The sequence below is a fragment of the Grus americana genome, chromosome 22, assembly GCF_028858705.1.
Source record: "Grus americana isolate bGruAme1 chromosome 22, bGruAme1.mat, whole genome shotgun sequence".
Taxonomy (NCBI): domain Eukaryota; kingdom Metazoa; phylum Chordata; class Aves; order Gruiformes; family Gruidae; genus Grus; species Grus americana.
The window spans coordinates 671927-695905 of NC_072873.1; the positions used below are offsets into that span (position 1 = coordinate 671927).

The following is a 23979-nucleotide window of genomic DNA, read 5'->3' on the forward strand; positions in this document are numbered from 1 at the left end:
ATTAACTTTACAGCAGTAGCTGTGTGACTAGTACTGAGAGCCTGTGTTTGTGAATAGTGTTTATATTAATTTTCTTGTGCCTCTTTCTGTGGCTCATTTGTGCTTTCTTTTATCAAGCAGCTCACTTCTGTTGTCAGTCCTTTCTTTGTGTTTAGAAACTAATGGGAAGAACTGGTTAAGTTGAACACCTAGAGTACTAAAGCCAGACTGTCCACATAAATGGTGTGACCTCTGCACCCTTTATTCAGCTCCTGTGAATCTGCTCATGGTACAGTTTATGTAATTTAAATCAGGTTCCCTCCTTACTCTGTGCAAGGGTAAGCGCTTATTAAATCAGCAGCTATCCTTTACATTTTGATTGTGTGGCCTCACACCTTGTTTGCCAATCCTATTTAAATAATTTTCATAAGACAGAATTAATTTTCCTTGGCATCTTTTTGGTTCTGTTCATGTCGATAAAAGAAGTACTTCACAAGCATTAGTTAAATTCTGTAACACACAAGAGGAAGGGAATGTTACATCCTCTTGTAAAACTAGGTACTTTGGGACAAGAGATTAAAATGGAAACTGTCCAGTAGTACTAAGCACCTGCTTTGACATGCATAGGATCTCATTTGCTTGGGGGAGGCTGGCAATTCGCCGTATTTCAGATGTTCACACCTTAGTGCACCATCCATAGAGAGCTGGTGTACCGTTGAGTCCTGTGTGGAGAGTGCGCAGAGGTGTTTGCTGCCCGCAGCTGCAGTCTCCATATTTCCAAGGGAGCACCCTCTGGAGTCGGAAGTGGCCTTGCAGTTTCTCACACGGAGCTGCATGTAAGAGCTGCACAAGGAGGGCACCGGTCCTCCTGGGCAACATCCTGCTGCCCTAAATTGCAAACCATACTGCAGTTCCTTTTCCTACGAAGCATGCTAGAGTTACCCCTTCCATCTTTCTTCTAAAATGGGGGAGAAGTCCTTTGACATGTCTCCTGTCATCCCTCTCCTGTCATCCCTCTTCCTGCCTTGAATGAGATATCCAAAGGCACTGTGGAAAAATAATCTTTAATTAGACTATGTAAGTTCAGGGAAAGTTGAATAAAAGCAACACAGGCAGCGTTGATTGTGGCATCTCCAAACTCTTTGTGCTCTTGAACTCTCTAGAATTTATTTTCACTTAGACTGTCTGAATTGTCAGTTTGCTTTTTAAAGATTGTGGAGAGTCAGGGTGCTATCTAACTGCTGCTGAAAGAGTGCAAGATTCGTAATTTATCTCTGGCCAAGGTAGCTGATAGAAACTGTAGGTTCTTCCGTGTTCTGGTCGCAGTGAGTGATACGAGCCCCTTCCTGTGGGTGTCATAGGTAGCTGCTAATGGAAGACAAACGTGGCAACTTGTAAATCCTGCACTCAATTTGAGGCTGGAGGGTAGCATGCTCTAGTTGTTCAACTCCTGTTTTACACCATAATTGTAAAGCTTGCTTGTTCACTGCTTTTATTGTTTGTGTTCTGTGAAGTTAATAAGATCACAGGCTCTAGAGCTGTTTCTCAGCTACTTTCTTCCTACTAAACATAACGATGTTTTTGAAACTGTGGCCAGACTGCTTGAGCTCCTCAGTCTCATTTTATTTTATTTTATTTTATTTATTTTATTTTTTCATTTTACCCAACAGACCAGTTCTTCACCCCATTCTGGACTGCCCAAGCAAGTCAGGATTAAAACTTCCCAATCTGTGGGGGATGTGAACACACCCTATCAGCAGCCAGAACCCAGAAGTAGGCATCTGTCTGTCAGTGAGTATTTTTGTCCCTTCTGCTTGTCTCTGTTTTGTGAAAGGTATCTTTGGGCACTAGTGTTTATGGTATACCATAACCATAGTGTTTATGAAAGCCACTAGAAATTGAAAGGTTATTCTAGGACAAGGCAGTTCGTTTTCAAAAGCTCTTAATATATTTACAATAGAATGTTTCAGAGTTCCTTACTAAGTTGTTGAACAGCTGAGGAGCTGCAAAAGGGGATGTCCTAAAGCCAGATTCATTGAGGCTAGAAATTTGGAAAGCTTATGTGAGTCCATTAAGCTTTTTATTTTGATTGGCAATTTCAGTTCATGAAACCTAGATTTGATTTTTTTTTTTTTTTTTTTATGTTGGGCTTTGGAATCTATCTTCACTCCAGTAATCAAGCATTTTACTAGTAGCACAGGAATTGCCACTGCATATCTGACCAGTGCCCTCCATACTGAGTTCCCTAACCTTTCACTCTTGGAATTACCGGATGAGTAGAGCACAAGGCTAATATCAAAGGTGACTGGCAAATGAGAAAAGTCAGAGTAATATGTACTTTTGTCTCCTTCCCTTTCTGTTTCTGTTAGTGACCTCATGTTTAGTGGAAAGGTCCATGTAAGACTCCTGTAATTTTTAAGACCTCTATCTCTGGTAGATTCGTCTGAGTCATCCCAATTTCTGTGTTATAACCCCTTGTATAACTATGCAGTACTATTCAAATCTGTGGTTGAAGGATGCTCAAAGCTGTCAACATTTTAGATGAAAAACTAAAACATCTGAAACTGCTTCAAAGACTTATGGGTCAAAAAAAAAAAATAAAATCTGTGGTTTAGAATCTTGCTCCTTGGTGTGAAACTCCGTGAGCACTGAAAGAGCAGGAAGAAGGTGAACAATTAATAGAGATCTGCGATATGAAGGCTAGAGCCTAAGAAGGTGTTCTGTGTAAATGACTTTTGCTTTAGAAGTGAGAAAAGATAAATTTTGCTGGAAACAGCAGCAGAGGATGGCTGTGTTTGTTACAACAGCTATTTTAGGGCTTGTCAGACCTAACGCTTCAAATGGCAGGTGCTGCAAATCATGAAGGCAGTACTAGGAGCTGGGAATGCCAGAGTAGTTTTGTTTCCAAGTTCTAAACCAGCTCCCTCTGTGGTTCAGATTCATTAACTGTGTAAACTTGAGGCATAATCGTTACAGGATTTTAGATCGTTATTCACAATGCAATCTTAGTGTCAAATAATAAATCCTATTAATCTAGAACAGACAGTCTTCGTACTGGGGCGGGTCTAAATCGGAGTCAGATCCACGCTGCTCTGACCAAAGGTAACTGGGAGAGGAAGCTCGGTAGCGGAGGACTCGAGAACTAGACCAGTAGTTCTCAATACCTGACTTGTCCAGCAAACCTGCTTGTATCCTGTCTAGAGTCTGCTGATCCCCTTTTATACAGTTTACTTTTATGAAGTAGCAAAGAAACAAAAAAAAAAAAAGTGCTGAAAGCTTGTGAAGTACGTGACTGAAACTGGGACAAAAAGGGTTTTCCCATCCTTTCTAGTTTGAAGTTAATATGCATAAAAAGAGCAACATTCCTCGATCCTGTGAAGAAGGCAGCAGTATCCATGCATATCTGAACACCACATTTCTTTTTTCACAGGCAAATTCAATGCCAAATATATTTTATTTAAAAAAAAATCTTTCTCTTTTATTGGCATTCTAAGGTATCCAAATAACGACGCCAAAGCTAACAGACTGTACCGAGTGTCTGTCATGGGTAAGCTGTATAGTAATAAGGGGCCCTTTCTGTATCCCAGTTGTGCAGGCTCTTTCCCTCTTATCCCAGCATCTTACGGATGCTTCCTGATTAGCCTGTCATTCATCAATCAAAAAAGCATTGGTTTCATTTTCTGAACATATCAAAGTACCAGACCGTTACATTATTAACAGGTCCAGAAGAGTTCCCGTTCTGTCAGAGGTCTGATAGTAATTTGGCAATAGCTCATTCTTAAATCAATTTCTTCTTCCTTCTCTTTTCCTATCTTTGATTTGGAAAAGGAATGTACCCCTGTTTCCTAGCATTTTGGGCATAGAGACATTCCTGTTCATACTACGTCATGCAATGAGTCTCGAAAGCAGAGTTCAACAAAAGCTGTTTGCATGCAGGAGATATGTCTGTGTAGTTCCTGTCTTCTAAAGTGGACGGGCCTCAAGCCTGCTGTCACCAATTCAGAGGTTTGGTAGTAAAGATAACTTTTATTTAAAAAAAAAAAAAAAAAAGTTGGTAAGCATTCTGGCAGCGCTTGTGTTTTTTCCACTCACTTCCTTTGATATACATTGATTTAGTACTGACTTCCTTTTCCTGCCCAGTGATGGTGGCCTTTCCACAATAGCGTCTGGGCTGATGCCAGCAGGACTTGAGCTCCCTTTGGCCAGCCATGGCATTGTATCGGAAAGAGTGAAAGTGTGCTCCCGTGACTCAGTGCAGCCCCAAAGCACACTCTCTTGTTTATCTCCACGCCGCTTGTAACATCACGTGAGCCCCGCAAAGCTACTTGGAAATTGAGGTGGTAGCTCTAAGCAATAGATTTTTTTTTTTTTTTTTTACATGTAGTTCACCCCTCCATGCACTCCAAGCTATGCCAGTATTGGGATTTTTTTTTCCTTCTGCAGTCCTCTGAAAAGTGTGTGCACTGATTTTCAGTTAGCTTCTGCCGATGTTTGCCTTCACTCTTTATTACAATAACTTCTGTAGAAAATATTTTCCTTGGGAGAATATTTGCTGATCTTTACCCATCTTTCATAGCACCTGAGTACACACAGTTAATTAAAGACAGCATCGTAAAGAGCACAGCTTGAGAGCTGATCTAAAACGCTGTCTCTGACTTCACGAGTGACCTTGAGCAGATTGGCTGGACCACAGCATTGCTTGGAGCTCACAGTTTGACTTGGTGGGAGCTGCAGGTGGATAGGTCACTGCAGAAAGGGATTTTGTATCTTCCTGTTTCTAAAGTATCATCTGTCATCATCTTTGAGATCTGCAAGGAAAAATAAGTCCTACGTAGCACAACAGAAACTCTTTAGGTAGCACCATTAACAGATGAGTAAAATGTTTTTCTCATCCTTTGGCCCCTAAGCATACTCTCTGTCCATCTAACTATTTCCTCTAATTAACAGAAATTGCAGAATTGACTTCCATGTGTTTTCACCCATACTAGTCATACAGTTTCATTTTTCACACAGTAAACCACAAATTTTGGGGTTATTTACAAAGGTAACCATGCTCTCATGGGATATTGAAATTGCTCAGTGTATAATTAGCTCAGCTGATGATGAGTAGCAGGGATAGCACTGCCACTCAAGGTAAAGGATACTAATTGAGGCAAACTAATAATCAAGGGAGAAGATTGGTTACCCTGACAAGCGTTTTGTTTAGAGGACATTAGCAGTGAAGTGAAGTTCGTGCCCAAAAGCCAGGGATTCCTGGAGTCCTCTGCCTTCCCCGAGATGCTGACATTATGCTCAGAAGGTTGAGCAGAAGAGGTTACAAATAGGTGACTGCTCTGTTAGGAGCTGCCAATAATCTTGTAGTGTCTAAAATGGCAATCCAGGTGCTCATCAAACAATTTGCTTTTTGACATGGCACCTCCTGGTTGCATTTCTGTCCAGACTGTAATCAGTCAGAGTTGCTGTGATCATAGAGGTCTAGTGCTAGAGGTGAATATCTGGATTTTGTGCACGTGCAGACTCATTTCAGTAAGCATAAATATCAAAAATGTCCTTCTTTCTGGCCCAGGTTCCCAGAACACAGGCCGAAGTTCACCACCTCCTGGGTACGTTCCAGAGAGGCAACAGCGCATTGCTCGGCAGGGTTCCTACACAAGCATAAATAGCGAAGGCGAATTCATCCCAGAAACCAACGAACAGTGTGTAAGTATGAGCATTAGGGTGAAAAAAGTAAGTCCATCTGTAAAGGAACTGACTGCTGCTCTCTGGGCCCTCTTTTTTGCTCCAGAATATTCACTAGCTGTAGTTGTATTAGCACCTACTGGTACGGTTTTGTTCATTTAAACTATGCTTCAAACTTGTTTGTAGTTGTGTGAGTTCAAAGCCTTTGTTGGCTTAACAGAAGCAGTTACCATGCACGTTGGGCATTCTCTCTCCACCTCTGAATGAGCGGTTTCGGTGTGCGTTGCACGTGTACGCTCAGGTTTCCTATTGCCAGGTTCGTGTGATCCTCTTGCATTTGAAACTGCGCTCTCCATTCAAAAAAGTAGGAAGTGAGGCCAAAGGGCGACATGCAGGTGGAGGCAGCAATGCAGTAGCACCAGCAGAGACTCCTGAAGTCAGCTGGGATCAAAACGCAGCACAAGGCTGACTTAAACTTTCATTTTCACAGCAGAGTGCTTTGACACCTAAAGCAATGCCTCAGAGTTGATCTGTCCTTAACAATTTCTGTGGGAGATAAAGGAAAAACGTACATTCTAAATAGCTTTAGACTCTACATCTGGACGTCCACCAGGCAAGCTGTAGTGGGCTCTGATCCTCTTGCACACCTCTTCTAGGCATTAGGCTGAACTAATGTTGCCATGTGATTTCATTTGTGTTGCAGATGCTGGACCCTTTAAGCAGTGCTGAAAATTCGGTGTCAGGAAGCTGTCACTCCTTGGACAGGTCAGCAGACAGGTACAAATGTACAAGCTGGTAGGAACTTCCTTGCTCAAATTGAAATGCCAGTTGTACTTATACAAAAGTTTGTTTTCCATCTCATAAATTTTCTTGGAGAGAAATAGGAACTTATTTCCTACCTATATCCCAGTATATATCTTAGAGAGAATTAACTACATCTTACGGCTGTTTTATTTTCTGGCAAAATCGTACACCAACAAAATGGTGCTTCAGTAGCTCTGTGTTATAAATAAAAAGTTCTAAAGCATGCCGTCTGTGTGGAGCCTAGACTCAGAACATCTGGCTGCAGGGTATTTAAATCTCTTTTAGACAAGGCTCTACTTGTTCATTTAAAAAAAAAAAAAATGAAACAACAAACTATTCTAAGGTTACAGAAATAGATCATTACACTAGATTTCTGTGTCCTACAAGATATAATATTAATTCCAAAGGTAAATAGGGGAGCTCTTCTTTTGATGAAGAGTTTGTCATAGTCTGATGTCAAGATCTTTTTCTTCCCTTTCTTTGCTGTTGATTTTGCTTGAGGGTGTTGGTGGGCAGCCATAGGTCCTAGTAACTTGAATAGCGACTCTGGCTTCCCAGCACCTGTCATATTGGGCTTCAGCACGTTTTTAAGATTCCTCTAAGCTGATTCCTGTAGGTAGTAGCGTATGCTTTTATGTCAGGCACCTGAGGTTTGGCTTTGTAGCCATTCACTTCCTCCAGTTTATGGAGTTAGAAGGAAGCACAGTTAACCTGTGTATATGCATGCTTTCATTTATTTGGGGCTGGAGATGTTGCTAATTTGTTACCTGTCCTCCCCTTTCCCTGCCCTAAGTGGAATATTGAGGGGGGAAGCCTTCCTGGTTATTCCTTGTAGAAGTGAGCATCGTCTGAGGAAGCTGTTGTTCTTTGTGTAGTAGGAAAGTAATCTCATTTGGGAGTCTGAAAGCTGTTATCAGGCTTACTCCATTTACAATGGTTAACAAAAAAAGGTGCAAATAACGTGGCTTTGGCACAGGTTGAGTTTGTGTAATCTTTTAAGAGATGTTAAAGGCTTTCTGCCAAACAAGGGACCATACTTAGGCTTGCCTGAAGAGCCCTGCTTACTGGGAAGAAATGCAAGGGGTCAGTGTTGTAAGCAATGTTTGTGTTTATGCTCATCTGCTGCTGATAGAGAGGAAAGTGCACAGTTTTCATGAGAGGAGCTCTTACCCCTCATGGTAAACCGATTGGGACAGTGGTCCCCATTTTCCACTGCCCTGTGAGCAACGTGCTGCAAGCAGCACCCTCTTCTGCTCTTCCTCTTAGCCTTGGTTTTAACCTTCTATTTCACATGGCTGAAGAAAGGGGGTCCCAAAACACAGCCTGAGGAACTGCTGAATAAATGGTGGAAACCGAACAGAAGGGGTGACTGCCCACATTGGGAAATAGTCTGGTTAGCTGGGGCTTAGCCTGACTCCAGCTTTGCAGACGTAGAGTGAAATCAGTGCAGGGACACAGATGTAAGAATCACTGTTACCAGTGTGCAAATGTATTAGCTTGTGTTTAAAGTCCTTGTAGGGTTTTTTCCAGTAGATAGCAAAACTTATTCTTGCCTTCTTTCTTTAATAGTCCTTCTTTTCGGAAGTCACGGATGTCAAGGGCACAAAGCTTTCCTGATAATAGACAGGAGTTCTCAGGTATGTCAGTGTCTAGTATAGAGATTATTTGATCTAGACATTTTCTGCTGTTTGCTGGCTACCCTATATGTTTTCTGGGATTATATAAATAGAAGAACTGGGGATATGTTGATTGAAAAGCAATGAAGTCATTTATTACTCACCTATTCCTAAAAACTACCTGCTGTTACAGGAAAATTCTGTCATTAGAACGTGTACCTTTTGAAGGAGCCTCACTTCTGTCTTTGCATCTCCTTCCAGACCGCGAGAATCAGATATATGACAAAGCGGGGAAAGGTGGGACCTACCCTCGGCGCTACAATGTCTCCATACAGCACAAAGACTACAACGATGGTGAGTTGTTTTCAGACCTTGTATTCCGGGCTTGAAAAAGAAGGTGAGACAATGGCAACCTCCAGGGACAAGCGTAACTCCTAGTTGAAGAGTCTGGAAGTGCCCTGCTCCTTGCAGTTAGTGTTGGAGTTAATGCTGCTATGCATGATGCCACATTTTCATTGCAACTCAAGATGGCTGTTTGTAATTCCTTGTTTACTTTGCCCTTTCTGGGGATATCCAGGCTGATCAGTGACTGTTGGGGTTGAGCAGTGGACACAGTTATTACCCTTGGTGATATATAGTGGGTTCCTACCTCAGGGATTCATTATGCTTTGCTAATTCACAATGCAGGCTTACTTCTGGGTCTTCTAAAGATACCAATGACTTCAAGAATCACATCTCTGCTAGTCAGATGGCTTTGTGGAAATGAGTTTCTCCAAATTCCATCAGAGGCGCACGTTGTCATAATCTTTGTTTGTGGCTTTTATTTGCAAGTCCAGGCGTGTTATCTAGAAAATCATTCTGCCTGTGTGGTTGTTAACAAGCCTTGGAGCTTGTGTGGTAGCCTGTAAACCAGGCACTTGCTTTGGAAGGCAAGTTCAGGTCTTGCACTACTGCACTGAGGGCATCACAAAGTATTCTCTCATTTTTGCATCTTGTCTGTTTGGCAGTAGATTCTACTCCATGGGAACAGACCAGAACATGGTTTTTCTCTCCCTTCTCTTCATTGCTCAACCTCCAGCAATTACCTTCCAGTTGTAAGCATGCTATTTAGAAATCTTACTTTTTTTCTCCAGGCCGGAGGACGTTTCCCCGGATACGGCGTCACCAAGGGAATCTTTTCACCTTGGTCCCTTCAAGTCGTTCCTTAAGCACTAACGGAGAAAACCTGGGCCTGGCGTTGCAGTACCTGGACCCCCGGGGACGCCTGCGGAGTGCCGACAGTGAAAATGCCCTTGGTGTGCAGGAGAGGAACATTCCCACCAAATGTAAGCAGTCACCCTGATGATAACTGGGGAAAAGCCTGCTGGGGTTGCAGGCAAGAAAGGCTTTGAGAGACGAACTCCAGGTCCAATATATTACCATAGCTTAATTTTAACAAGCCTTCAAAACCGTGTAATTACATGGCTGTGTTTTGAGACTGGTCTGTCTTACCTGTAAGTCCTCTTTTTCTTCTAAGAATATCTAGTCTTGCACTGGGAGCTGGCCTTTCCTTTAGAAAGCATTGGGAATGCAGCAAAGTAAAAAAACCTGTAAGTTGATTGGATCTAGATGATCTACAGGGTTCTTAAGAGTCAGACAACCTGGTTTATTTTTTTGATACATTAACGTTTGTAGTCAGGCTTGTAGATGACAGTTATTTTATTAGTTAAGGGCTGTATTTATTTCACTTGCTCCTTAGTAGAAAGATTTACTTCTGTATTAATAGCATTCCTGAGTTGGTTTTGGGGGGGAACTTTATATTATAAAAAAAAAGAAATGGAGCATAAATCATTACTGATGAGCTTCAGATATCCCACACAGTAATTTAAGGATCAAAGTGAAGACATTAATGCAGCAAAGTAAGCAACGCACTAAAACACTGACTGGCAGTAAATCTGATTAAATTAGACACGGCAAAGCTAATCTCTCAACTCTTCTGTATTTTCATACTGTCCAGATGGCTGGTTCCTGTCTTTGTTTTTAGAGTTTCTTGTTAGATACAACATAATTGGATGCATTGCACTGTGTGAGTCTGGTAGTGTTGTTTTCAAAGTTAGAGCTGAAGCACTGGTCTTTGAGTAATATGCTTTGCTTTTAAGTGCAGTCTGGAAAACTGGGCTCAGGTGTTAATCTCTGGGTCAGGAGACTGCTGCTTGTGCAACACGCTTGCCAGTGCAGTAGAACAATGAGAACTCATAATTCCCTGCTGATGTAACCTGCTGGGGTATTGGAGGTGGCTGCTTTAGCTGGTTCTCATGCATATTTTTGTTAGAATCTAATTGTTCAGCAGGTAGATACAGGAAGATACCTGCACTGTGCTTATGTGATGGCCCCTACCTTATCAGTTTCTAGTAGGGAATTATGACTTCTAATTTTTTCTGCTTCTAATAGCCTTGCAGTGAAATCCTTCCCACAGGAGAAAGAACCCCAAACTAACCAATGGTTGGCAAAGAACTCAGAATTTATGTCCTTCAGATTGTTCCAGAAGTCATTCCCAGCTGGGTGGGATTGATTTAGCAAGGCTGATCAGCTCTTCTTCATCTGATGCATGTAGTAACTACACATCAAGGTTGGAAGATGCCGATTAATTGCTGTGCCATCTCTAAAGATAGCGATGTTGTAGAATCCACCCTGCTGGTGGAATGAAATTTCGTCAGCCTCATAGAATAACTTGTCTATAGTATATCTTTCCAAAATGTTTTGCAGTTTCATTTTAATGGGACACCGGTCAGCAGGTCCTGAGAGTGTGAATGGTTGGATTCTGTTCAGAGTTCTGCCACTAACTCCCTTAGACTGGGAGAGTGCCTCATGTCTGTTTCTTCAACTGCAAAATACCTGTTTCAATCCCAGTATGATGGGGATTGATCTTTGAAAAGATCACCGTTATCTTTAAATATTATAATGAAAAGAGAAATTATTAATGTTCTTTTTTAGCTCCGAGTGCTCCAATAAACTGGCGGCGAGGAAAACTGCTGGGCCAGGGTGCCTTTGGTCGTGTGTATTTGTGCTATGATGTGGACACAGGCAGAGAGCTTGCAGCTAAGCAGGTCCAGTTTGACCCAGAGAGTCCTGAAACAAGCAAGGTAATTCTCATCGCAGCTTCTAAAATTCATTATGCAGACCTTGAGATCTTGTAAAGTGCTTGTATCTGTCTGTCCTCGAAAGCTGGCATCTTATTTAGTTTGTACTAGGGTTTCAAGTCATGCGGAGAGGAATAGGAGTCATTTAAAAATTACTTTTCCGTATTATTAACTTCAGCCTGAAACTGAAATCCATTTTCTGGCTTCATTTTTGGCTCTCCCTTCTCAGCTTTTTGGTTTGTTGCCAGGTTACTTGAGGAATACTAGACTGCCCTGTGTTCCTGGTTAGGCATGGATGTGAATGAAACTAAACCCAGAAAGAGACTGACTTTTTTCTTTTTTTAAACAAAAAAAGCTGCATGCACTTGCAAAACCCACTCTCTGGGCTTATGGGGTAGGCCCTGTATCAAGTGTATTATCGGTTTCTACTTCTGAATTCTCCCTGTCCTCAAAACAAACTGAACTGTGGTGTGTAAATTAATCAAGAACAGTGATGTGACAACACATTGGAAATAGTGGAGATGGAAAGGGGCACCTTGAAATTACAGGTTAGCACACGACTGCCTGCACAGTGGATGCAGCTGGAATGGCTGTTAGGTTCTTTGCTAGTGTTTTAACAACGTCCCAGTTTCCCAATATTGAAGAAATTCACTTTGAGCTGGAATAACTGATCCGTGAAGATTTAATTATTCTGATTTTATATGGGATATCGGTGCCAAGATAAGTCCTAACTTGGTAAGTTCTAAGTTCTACCATGTCTCTGTTGTAAATCAGACAGTAACTCTGAGCCAAGGAAGAAGAGGCTGGAATGTATTTTGAAGGCACTGAAACTCCAAACCTTAAAACTATCAGTTGGCCCGATTAAACAACTTCCTCTGGTTCCATGCACCTCTGCAGCACCCAAGTCCTTGCTCTTGAAGAACTGCACCCTCTCCCAAAGCGAGAGAACTGGCATCTTGCAGTGGCAGGAGTGGAGAGAGTTAAGTGGGACTGATTTTGGGGAAACCATCATTCCTTTTTCCATAAATTCTCATGCTCCGGTACCTTTGATGTTCAGCCTGTTCAATCCCTGGATTCAGCAAGAACCTGATACTTTTCCTGGGCAACAAACATCTCTTATTCAGTCTGAAATTGTTGGATAGCCTTTTTGTCTTTGCGCTATGATACCCTGTTGTCTGTGGCAGGAATAAAGCAGAGAATCAGTTTCATGTGCATAGCTGCAGATTCTTTGAAGTAATTAAGAGAGGAAGCTGTTTCTAAGGTTGATTCAAGTAAAATCATCAGTGTGAATCAGAACAGGACTGGGTGAAAAAAGAAGTTTAGGAACTCTTAGCTCCTGTAGTCTTGCTCTCTAATGGGTTGAGGTTCCTACAGAAAGATTCATAGTAATTCTGTAACTGTGTATTCAGAGCTTTTTCTTAATTGAAATGAATGCTGCCTGCCCTTAGTTTAGTGGTGAGAAGTGAGGTTATATCTGTGTTGTGCGTGAAGAATGCTTTCAACCAACTTGGCTAAAGCCATTCAGCTGACAGAATCAAGACAAGAAACAAAGTTTTTCTGGTACTAAATCCATATATAATCCATGATACTTCCTGTGTTCTAACTATCAAAGCTTCTGCACCAATACTTACCTGCTTATTATAAGTATTAATGTGAAGTATTGGTAATGTTTGCCTTTCCCAAGAGGTAGGTGAGCCAATGCCATGGACTGGACTTCTTCAGTGCAGTAGTGGCCTCACCCTTACAGTGACATAGACAGATTTATTAGGATGGAATATTTCCTGGGGCCGGAACCTTATTTTCTCCTTCAACATCCATAGGAAGTGAGTGCCCTGGAGTGTGAAATTCAGCTGCTGAAGAATCTCCAGCATGAACGTATTGTTCAGTATTACGGCTGCTTACGGGATCGAGCAGAGAAGACCTTGACCATCTTCATGGAGTACATGCCAGGGGTAAGAGCTGACACCAGCAGCACAGTTGCAGATCATAAAGTGAGAAGGCTGGTTTTGTTAGTTGGTTTAGTAGTTGCTGTGATTACCCTAACTATGTAATCCGCCTCTTAAGTATGCCTCTTTCTCATTCTGGCTTTATAATGCCACCACTTTCTTTTTATTTATGCCCAAACCACATCTTTGGGGTTTTTTGTAGTATCTTGTACTTGAAATACATTCTCTTCCTTAGTCACTAACACCAGTTCTTCAGTCTAAATTTGTTCTAAGAAAGTACTTCAGAGCACTTGGGCCAACTTGTAAATCAGGCTAACTGAATTAGCAGAGTCGTATCATACAGCAAATTAGGCTAAAACTGACCCTGCAAGACTTTTGACCCAGATCACTCTGCTGAACTGTTTTATTGCTTGTCTTCACAAGCAGTTGTACCAGCGCAGCTCAAGGATGGAGGAAGCAGACAGAACCTCCTTAAGCTATTTTTGCAGTAAAGCATGTCCTTGCTTTTCTTAAAAGGGGTTTCACAGGGCAAGATGCTCTGAGCGCCTCACAAAAAGGCTTTAGAAGAGGCCAGAATTCATTACTGTGCTGTTGGGTGTATAACACAGTCACAGCTCATGGGAATTGAATGGAGACCTCAAGATTTGTGGTTTGTCATTTCTTTGCCAATCCCTTCTGTTTGCTTTTGGTGCAGGGGTCAGTGAAAGACCAGCTGAAGGCGTATGGTGCTCTCACGGAAAATGTAACCCGGAAATACACTCGCCAGATTCTCGAGGGAGTCTCGTACCTTCACAGCAACATGATTGTGCACAGGGACATTAAAGGTAAGATCAGTTGGTGATTTATGTATAGACCACATGCTAAAGGAACTCTGAAAAAAGAAACCAAGCGTTAAGAATTCAGTATCATGGCTGGGGCTTCTGAACATTGCTTTGCTCAGTTATCCCTTTTTGGTCTTATATCCCTGTGTAGGCCTTAGGGAAGGTTGTGTTGTGGGCTGGGTAAGGGAAGGTGGGCTCTTCTCTCTACAGGACCTGACAGCATGGCAGTTGGTTATAGCAAGGAAGAGTGGAAGCCTCTAATTCTTAGGAACACTCCTCTGTAACTCCTCATCTTTCTGTCATACCCCAGCAAAATGAGGCTGAGTTGCCACCTGCCTTTTACTGCCACCCAAGACACACTCATTTCCCTATGGATTCCCATCTGATTTCATCTCTGCTTGGCCAAAGTACTGTTTTTCAGGTGCCATAATTTATTGCCATAAGAGCTCCATGCCTGCTCTCCACAGTCCTGCTTACCTCAGGCTCTTGTGACTGTCCTGCCTCTCCTCTCTGTAAGAAACCGCTAATCTTCCATGTAGAGCCTCTGGGATTAGTCCTTAATCTTCCTCTTCCCAATATAACCCCATGGAGCCAGCCAGTCTCCTTAAGAGTTAATGTCAACATATGCGGCAGACACCACACAAATTTTTCTGCGCTCTAGAGGGACCAGGATGATTGCTTGCTGCAGGAAAAATATCCTCTTGTTCCTGCCTATAAATCTTCATTGCATCCCCTCTAGGCTGGCAAAGGGAAATGAGCTGCTGATTCCTGAATAACACCTTGTATGCTGCTCATGCAGTGCTCTTTACCAAATGATTTCCTACCTGGTGGGTTAGTCACTAGTTTGCACCCATCTTCTAAGCCAAACTGTTAACTTGTCTGCAAGGTGCTGGGTGGACAGACTTGTTATCCTGAATTGAGCTCTTCCAGTGGGGAAGTGAAATGATAAAGCATGTCCCAGCACAAGTGCATTTTATCTGAGGACCAAAGGAGTTCACATAGGCACATACCAGATAATGGCAACACGGGGTTCTTGATCTTGTTGCGGCTTTGGAGGAAGAATTGTTTTTGGTGTCTAAGCCTTAGTTTGTGTCCACATAGAAGCTAAGCTCTTAAGTTTGCTTTTTTCCCTGGTGCTTCATGTTCAGGACCTCTGACCAAGTGAAGTGGAGATTGACTTGTTTATTGTAGGAGTTCGAAGTGGTTTAATTAGCTACATCTGTTACCCAGCTGACCAGAAAGCAATGATTATACTCACCAAAGCAGTATCCCAATAAAATCCTTTTCTACACAGCTATGTACTGTCTAAGCCATTGGCCTGGGGGCCCTGCATAGGCTGTTTACGGGCAGTGTAACAATGACAGTGCTGACTCAGCTCTTGTTTCCCTTCCCCCTTCACTTCCTTGTGTTTTTCCCCTGAAGTTTTTCCCATTTGCAGCCATTAGCAATTGGCTTGTCTACAGCCTGAAATAAAGAAATGATGTTTAGCAGCACCTGAGGCTTAATGGGGAAAAAGCCATGCCATGAGCATGGGTATTTCTGGGTTGGATATCAGCTCTGTAGGCTGCGGATCCAACAGCTGGATTGCATGAAAAAAGCTGTCTCAAATCTTTGGGTTTTGTCCAGGAGCCAATATTCTCCGTGACTCTGCTGGGAATGTGAAGCTTGGGGACTTTGGGGCCAGCAAACGGCTGCAGACAATCTGTATGTCTGGAACAGGCATCTGCTCTGTCACTGGCACGCCATATTGGATGAGCCCGGAGGTGATCAGCGGAGAAGGCTATGGAAGAAAAGCCGACGTGTGGTGAGGCTTTAACTTTCTGTCCATAGATCAATTTACAGCTTTTCTGGAGCAAGATAAGACATATACCTTCTCTCAGCCATATATCCAAAATCAGATTTTGTCTGGATCAAAAGTTTAAGGCGAAACGAAGTAGTTGATTTGAACTCAAGACATGACCTGCTGCAGGCTGTGCTTTGCAACGTCAACACACAGCTGCTCCTTTAGTTTTTCAGGAACAATTTCTAGTTGTTCCTCCCTCGACCTCATAGCTGATTTTCTGTTTTCTGACTTTTTCGTGTGAGGTTTCCATCCTTCTTATATCCCTTATAAGAGAGAATGAAGGTTGTTTAGGGAGCGTCCATTCATTTTGTTATAAAATGAGAGATATGCTTATAACACTGTGGAAATGAAAAGAATAGAATTGGAGTATGTTGACAAAGCTTTAAAGGAAAGATGCCCAAACCTGGAATAACATAAAAGATGCAGGTCAGATCAGAGGTGATCTGAAGTATGCATGACTGGAAACTGTAGCCATGCTATTATTGGCATAGCCAAGAAACAGTCTCTATCGGGGGGGGGGGAAGAAAAAGAACAGAGTCCTGTGTCAAAATGTTAGTTTTGGAGGCCTGAAAAGGTGGGATGATAAACTAAATTAAACGACGGCAACAAAAGGTGTGTTTGTGTCTCCACAGTAACGCAAAGCCTGTGCAGTTTCCTGTACAAGCAGTGAGTGGAAACACAGCCGAAATGTTTCTTGTACACAAAGAGTTAAGTTCTGCAGAGTCTCCCAGTTGGGATGCTTGGGGAGAGAATGGAGCACGTGCCCTTCCCCCTGGGTTGATGCAGTTGTGGATTTCCTCTTGGTGCTGACATCGGTCCATTCCCATCAAAGAGACGCTGCCGTTGGCTGCGCTCCAGTTCCTACAATCCCAATCGTTATTTAGGGGGGTCAGAATTTTCCAGTGCAGCGTTAGTCCCAGGGTGGATGCGTATGGCCGAGAGGCTCAAAGACGTAACAAATCTAGCCACCTGGCTTTCCGCCACTGCTGCAGGCCCCTCTCCAATTTTCTTTTTCCTAAATAGCAGAATATGTGAGCTATTTGTTATTGCTGGAGTGACTTGACATGAAAAACATTCCTGCTGTTTGCTGAATATCTTAAAGAAACCGGATCTGCTTAAACGGTATAAATCAGTCTAAACAATAATATATCCCTGCTTGCTCTTGAGTAAACCCCCAGCACTTCAGCACACATGGTTTGCATTTTCTGTACTCTCTTCTAGTAAGTCTTAAATGGCTGGAAACCAGTGTAAAATTTTCACGTTGGATTTTAAACCTTGTCAAGAAGTCATTTCTTGCATATTCACTGGATTTAATTCCTTTCCTTCCTTGTCTTGGCAATTGATGCAAGTCTGCCTCTGAAAATGTCTTTTCTTCGCTTTTCACTTCAAAAGAAGGTTTAGTTTAAAGGCAGAACAGGCAATTTTGCCTTTTTAATGGAACGATGTGATCAAAACACAGGACTGGATATTAGAAGTTCACTAACTGCTTTTGCTTAATCTGTAGCCTGGAGGAAGCAATTAATCCTTTTTGAACAAAACCCAATCACTACAGTACTACAGAAAGTAGTGAAAGTATCGGTGTCAGGCTTGCTTCAGAAAGGTGGCTCGGCTGTGTCTGTCCCCGTAATCACGTTCTTGCCTTGAATGAGCCTGCAGTGCCCTGTTAACTTTACTAGGAGTTTTGCCTTAACATAATGATGCATCTGCCTACTGGCATTTTAACTTACTGCCTTCTCAGTTTAGAGCTCGTAAGACTTTAATTATTTCTTGACTGTCTGCGATGCTTGGTTTCTTGTGAAATGGAGATATCGGGGGGGGGGGGGGGTCCCACATGGGCATTCTGAGGCTGTGCACTGAAAAGGGATTTTGCTGAAATGGCTCTGTGGGGTCAACCAGCTCTGATTCACTGGACCTTGTTTGAAAAGTATGTTTTCTGCCTTGCAACTCAGCAAGTGCCTTTGACACGTATCAACAGCAGCACCCGAAATACCACTGAGGTCAAACGTTGCCTTCAGGGACATCCCGTGTGCACCTCTTCTCCCCTGTTGTTAATGCAAATATTTCCTGAGAGCAGCATCTGAGCAAAGGAGAGCTGGACAGATGGTGCTTCACAGCTCTCAGTGCAGCGAGAACCACAGTGGAAAGCAGCCTCCCTGTCTCAGCACTTTACTGCTAGCCTGACAGTAGTAAAAGCAGCGACGTTGGCAGGTCTGGCTCAGAATCTGCACACATGGGGTTTGCTGAGCACAAAGCCATTTTATAGCTGTTTTCAGAGCTGTACCTTGATGTTGGCTGCTTGGAAGTTCTCTCTGAACACTGTGCATTATTGTGTGAGTCAATTCTCACTTTTTTTTTTTTTTTTAATTTCTGTCTGCTTTTCCAGGAGCCTCGGTTGTACTGTTGTGGAAATGCTGACAGAGAAACCACCCTGGGCAGAGTACGAAGCCATGGCAGCCATTTTCAAAATCGCCACCCAACCAACCAACCCCCAGCTCCCCTCTCACATATCAGAACATTGCCGGGACTTTCTAAAGCAGATCTTTGTGGAAGCCAGGCACAGGCCCTCTGCTGAAGAGCTGCTCAGACATCAGTTTGCACAGCTCCAGTACTGAATTACCTCCCTTGCTAAGCAGCTCCTGCTGGGCTTTCGGTGCCCCGTCTGGTCTAGTTGCAACTGCCCGTTGTGGTGCTGCATCTTCAAAATGCCAACTCAGCTGTCCTAGTCCTTTGGGGAAATTATGCCAAGGAACCTAGGGTCTGCTCTTGTGCCTGATACCTTTGTTTGCTGGACTAATGTTTATTCTACCGACAGCTGTCCAAACAGAGCTGCATTTTTGCCCTAGTTACCTTGATGTGAAATCGCAGCTGGCTGCATGTTTTCTGCAGGTCCAAGAATGGGAATCTAAGGAGTGTCTCACTGGTTGAACATAGAAGAAATCTGAACCAAAGTGGGAACTGGAAGAGCTACGCTCTTCAGAACAGAAATGTGCAACAACCATCCAGACCAGCTCTCTACGTGTGGGTCACTGTTTTCCAGACTCTGCTAGGGCTTTAGAGGCATCTATAGTACATCAATCCAGCAAAAAGCCATGTGTCATTGAGCACGCGCTCGCTATATAATTATATATTTTTCTTCTTAAGTATTCAGCATCTGAAGGTGTTCAGAAAATATTGATTCAAAAGTATGTGAATAGTGTTATTTTATAATGAAACCATGGATTTTGGGGTGGGGGTGAGGGAGGTCTTTCTAGCTAGCTGTCAGGATAATCAGAAAAGTTTCAGCAGAATGCAATCACTCCAGGGCCTGAGATATGGGCTCTCCCACTGACATTAGAAAATCCAGAGCTTGATTTCCAAGGCTTGATCTGTCCTAGCATTAAGACAGTGTCAGTTAGTTTGTGTCCTCATAGCCAACAAATCTGTGCTCCTGCTTCATCTCCCTGGGATGCTGGGTCTAAACAAAACCCTTCTGGAAGGGAGTTCTGCGGAACAGCTTTCTGTTGCACCTTTTTGGCTGGTGACTTCTTACCATCCCTTAAACCAAAGATAGTTCATCTGGTGCCCAGGAATTTACTTCAGTAAAAGCTTGTGTGTTTCTTTGAGGATCTGGCCTAATGGAAAGTTGAGTTTTTCACGGGGGGGGTTTGCTGGACATGAGTTTTACTTGTGCACAGTGAGTTAGAATCAAGCTCAACCCTTCAGTGTGTGTGTTTTGTTTTACAGGTGTGCAAGTGTTCATTTAAGGTTTCCATAAAATATTAGGGTCCTATTTAAATAAGCTTTTGTACGAGTTACGTCAAACAGTGAACCAGAGAGAACATTTGTAATGCTAGCATATTTATGAAAATTAACTGGAGATCCCCATACAGGTACCAACAAAATGTATCCCAGTGATTTTGCATTTGAAAGGTACCACATCTCTGAGAACTGAGTTCCTGATGGCTTCCTGGCCTCAAATACTGTATGTTGGTTTGGGCACTAATAATCCTTATTTCACTTATAAAAGACCAGCAGTTTTTAAATGCTGGGGATTCATGGAGTAATTGTAAGTTATCTGTGTGAAATGAAACTGAGAAAAGCAAATGTATTATTAGCTAAAATACTGCTTTATAGAGCAACGCTAAAGGTGTTCTGCTCTTGTATTGGAAACCATATTAAGGGTCCACATACCTCCACTCTTCTCCCCCATAAAAACTTGAAAATTGCTTTCATAATGCAGTCAAATTAACAGTTTGTAAGTGAATGCTAATAGCAGGATAAGGCAAGTTTTAATGAAACTAAGCTCCTTGAATACATGATAAATACTGTGTCGAATTAAAAGAGGAAAAGAAGAACCCTAAAAAACCTCAAACAACCAAAAGCCCTGAAAGGGTTTAACGATCTGAAGTGTTTTTTCTGTGCCAAACTCAGAGCAGTGTGTAATCAGTGAAAGCAAGCTAGTGTTGCTTTTGCTTTCAGGCTCTCCTGCACTACTACAAGGATGCACTGTTTAGGTTGCAGGCACTTAGGGGGATATCTTTTATGAAAGCCCTTGTTCCATAATTTATTTAATTCTAGTGAGAGCACTTCTATTGATCTTTTCCAAACCTGGAACTTGACTCCAAATTGTCAAGACACGTGGCCTGATTTTTGGCCTGCACTTCACTGTCACACCCAAGGGAAGCGAGGGCATGACACTTCTAGTCTGGTTTAGGGAGCGTTTTACACCACTTTGCTGCGGTGTAAACGGCTGTGTATGCTGCAGGGGAATGTGAAATCATTCCTGGAGTCTTGATGACAGAAGTAGGGTGGTCAGCACTCCTGTGGGGCCCGTAGCACTCTTCAAGCCTTGTAACTAGCACCTAAATATACCAAAGATTGGAATCTTTCGTTCATCACACTTAGCCTGCAGACGTAGAGCAGCAATCAAGAGTGCAGTGGTGCCGTCTGTGTAGGTTTCTCTCTACCCTAGGCTTGTCCTCACCAAATTGAGACCTTCTTCCGTGGTCTTTCCATGCTATCCCACACGTCGTGTTTTGGGAGAGAATAGGGCGTGAGGAAATGGTGTAACTTTAATGTCTCAAAGCAACTAAATCCTCAGGATCTGTTGTGGCTTTTACCTCATTTGCGTCATGGAAGGCTGTTCCAGAGCAGAGCAAAGAGCATCGTGGACTGATGGGCTCAGTCCTCTCCCCGCCAGAGCTTCTGGTCCTTCCCACCACCTATGCTGAAATGTGCCTCCTCTGTGTATACACGTGTATTCCGGTCTGTATTAATGGAAGTAAATAGCGATTGTACAGTGACAGAGAACATGGGGTGCCAGCTTGGACTTCTTGTATCCCAGTACCTGACCCAATGCCACCCGTTCGGCACAGGAACAAGCCAAAGCATTACTTGTATGTTTGGAGATGCACTTTTATGAATGTAGTTTATATCGCTCTTTTTTAGCTCTTTTTACATCATGTAAACGGTGATGCCTCATACTTTTTTTTTTTATTTATATCGTAAAAGATCATATTTGGTGATTTTTATATATATCGACTCGACTGTTACGGGGTAGGGGGGAGGATGGGAAATAAATTTGACGCCTTTATGAATTTAAAAAGGAAAAAAAGCAGCTGGTTTTGCAGAGAATTTGCTGATGGTTTATAACAAGTAGAGCCAAGCCAAAATGCGTTCTTTGTTTCCTCACAGCCCTCTTGATTATGGAAAAGGAAGATCTGGATTCCTAAGTCCACCGCTACGGTGAATAAGCTTGGGGCCGACACTTAGACTGCAGTCTCTTAACACAGCCCTGGCAGCAAAAAAGTTTCAAGTGGACATAAATGTAATTATACCTCTAAATTGAATTACAGCTGTCTTCTTTATCCTGGCAGAATTGGAAAAAACTGGGAATAAACTCATTTAGGGGAGAGTGGAGGAGTTGTCCCAGGCTAACAATAAGCTATTGTGTCCGTTCCAGATGTCATGTTGCATTTTCTGCTGTTCCTTCCAGGGAGGGATGTATAGTGAATATTGAGAATTGGGATCCTTGATGGAAGGCGCTGCAGAAATGGAGAATATTCTGTTTGAAGAAAAATACCTTCTAGGAGTCCCATTATCCCAAAACAGTTGAAACTGAGCAGCAAAATGTCTGACATCCCCACAGGAGAGGACCTTGGGGGAATGGGGGATTTGGCTGTCCCTGAGCTTGTTAGGAAACAAACTATTGGCATTTTGGTCTCGGTGTGACGATTCTGTGCATTCCAGGTTATTTGCTTGTTCTCCAGTAAACTGATCTTTGCCTATTCTAGTGGCAGTAGGTTGCAGCAATGTGGATTTTCTTTCTTCCTGTTTCTGGAGTAATATTCCAAAGGACTTGAAGATGCTCCAAACAGTTTCCATTGCCATTAATTACCAAAACAAATTGACCGAGAGGGAAATTAGTACCTGCTCAGGTGACACATGTTATTTCCAAGTGCCCAGAGAGCCAGGATAATTTGTGAAACCTCAGTAAATATATACATCCCTGCTGTACAAGCTTTCTCTGGTAGGCAAAGGCCAGATACTTCGAGCTGTACAGGGGTCCCAGTGTTTGGTGCTTAGGTTAATAGCTGCTGGCCGGAAAGGTTTTACATATTTGAATACGTACAGTCCTGTGGCTGTCACCTTGGTACCTGCCCTAGGAGCTGGGAGTATTCAGTCTGTCTTTAATTTTCAGAAAAAAATTACATCTCCTCTGTGGTTTAATGGAGTTTGGGCTTTAGGTCTTTAAACTCCAGCCTTGTTTAGGGGCAAATCTCACTGAGCAGCTCTGAATTTCCCAGTTGGAAAAGGCAGATGTGCCTAAAGTGCAGTTCAGAAATGAAGGAAAGGACTTTATTGTCTGTCAATACTTGTCTGACGTAAAGTGTGCAGCGCAGGGAGAAATTGCTTTAACCTGGATTGTGCAGAAGACCTTGAACCAGTAGTCTATATATACCGACTGGGGGCTTGCAGTGCAAAGCCAGGCCAATGTATCGTTTTATTTACAATAAAATTATCATTTATATGAAAGCCTTTTTGGTGGTGGTTTGCAGTGCAGTGTCTCTTACTTCCTGTGTTAAACGGTACCTCAAGATAAGGGAAGAAGACAATTAACTAGTTTTCCTTCTAACCAAGGGCCTTAACCAAAGGAGGAAATTTTTCCTTTCAGGAATTTATTCTTGAGGACAGATGGAGAAGCGTCCTATTTGTGAGGCATTGCTTCCTGGGTCAGGTAAGTGTGTGTCCTCTGCAAGGCTGCCTCTGAGGAAGGTCATTCATCCATTCTCACTCATCAAAAGAGCGAGGTAGAATGGCTCCATCCCTCTTGTTAGTGTGTAAAAATAGCAGCTTCTTCATTTCACCTTGCAGGAGAGTAGCTGGACTGGTTTATTGGCTCTTTGCGTGGAGATCTTACTGATGGAGAGCAGGAGCTGAGGTTTGCATTGGGATTTTGCTGTGGTGGCCAGTTCTTTACTCCTTCTTTACTCCTTGTTCTTGATTCATGAGTGCTTTACAGGGTAGGTGGTCATCGGGAGGGGAGCAGGCAGTTGGTAACAAGGCCAGGAGGAGACGGTTGGTGTGAGCCGGTCTGAGCCCCTGCTGTGTTTTGCTTCAGCCAGGACCTCTCCAGGGAATACCCGAGAGGAGCTGGCTGAGCGGGGAGCTCCAGCTCTAGCTTGTGAAGCTCGGGCTCCTTGAAAAGTGTGTTTATTCTAAATACCTGGAAACAGTTAAAGGTTCCTGAATTGTTTCTTGTTTGAATGTGTTGTCATTTTAGAAAGCAAAACTTTGGAGAAGTAAGGCGTCTGGACTTCAGACAAATGAGAGATACCACAAGCTCCCTTCCGGAGTGGAAACCTCCCAGCAGCGGTGGAGGAATCCGGATAGCCTTGCGTTGAGCCTACTAGGGATTCGGGACAGGGTAAGTTTCCCTGTCCCAGAGTAGGGCAAGGGAATGGGTAACCACATTTCCAAATATTTTCAGGCTTTATTTTTTTTCCACCATGCTATCTTAGGAAAGGACAGAAATAGTACTCCTATAAAATTTGTCTACACTACTTGCTGAAATGCTGATTTTTTTCCTGGCACTGCTCTGTCCGTGCAGCTCCTACTCTGCAGTGTCACGGTCACTTAAGCGGTGGTTCAGTTGCCACCATGGTCCCTTGAGATGATGCTGGCTGCCCCGGG

General features: G+C 42.9%; 1 protein-coding gene across 2 annotated transcripts in view; it reads left to right on the forward strand.

The window, feature by feature from the left end:
- The window catches only part of MAP3K3 (mitogen-activated protein kinase kinase kinase 3), a 40544-nt gene extending 17723 nt beyond the window's left edge, over positions 1-22821 (forward strand). Inside the window, exons 7-17 of one of the 2 annotated variants that reach the window (XM_054801249.1) lie at positions 1650-1770; positions 5546-5679; positions 6362-6435; positions 8032-8099; positions 8340-8432; positions 9212-9403; positions 11052-11200; positions 13018-13149; positions 13838-13967; positions 15591-15768; positions 18191-22821. In XM_054801249.1, coding sequence (XP_054657224.1) covers positions 1650-1770; positions 5546-5679; positions 6362-6435; positions 8032-8099; positions 8340-8432; positions 9212-9403; positions 11052-11200; positions 13018-13149; positions 13838-13967; positions 15591-15768; positions 18191-18419 — 1500 coding nt within the window. In that variant the 3' untranslated portion in view covers positions 18420-22821. The remainder of the gene's footprint in view (positions 1-1649; positions 1771-5545; positions 5680-6361; positions 6436-8031; positions 8100-8339; positions 8433-9211; positions 9404-11051; positions 11201-13017; positions 13150-13837; positions 13968-15590; positions 15769-18190) is intronic. The other variant, XM_054801250.1, reaches the window with a different exon arrangement.
- The last annotated feature ends 1158 nt before the right edge of the window (positions 22822-23979 follow it).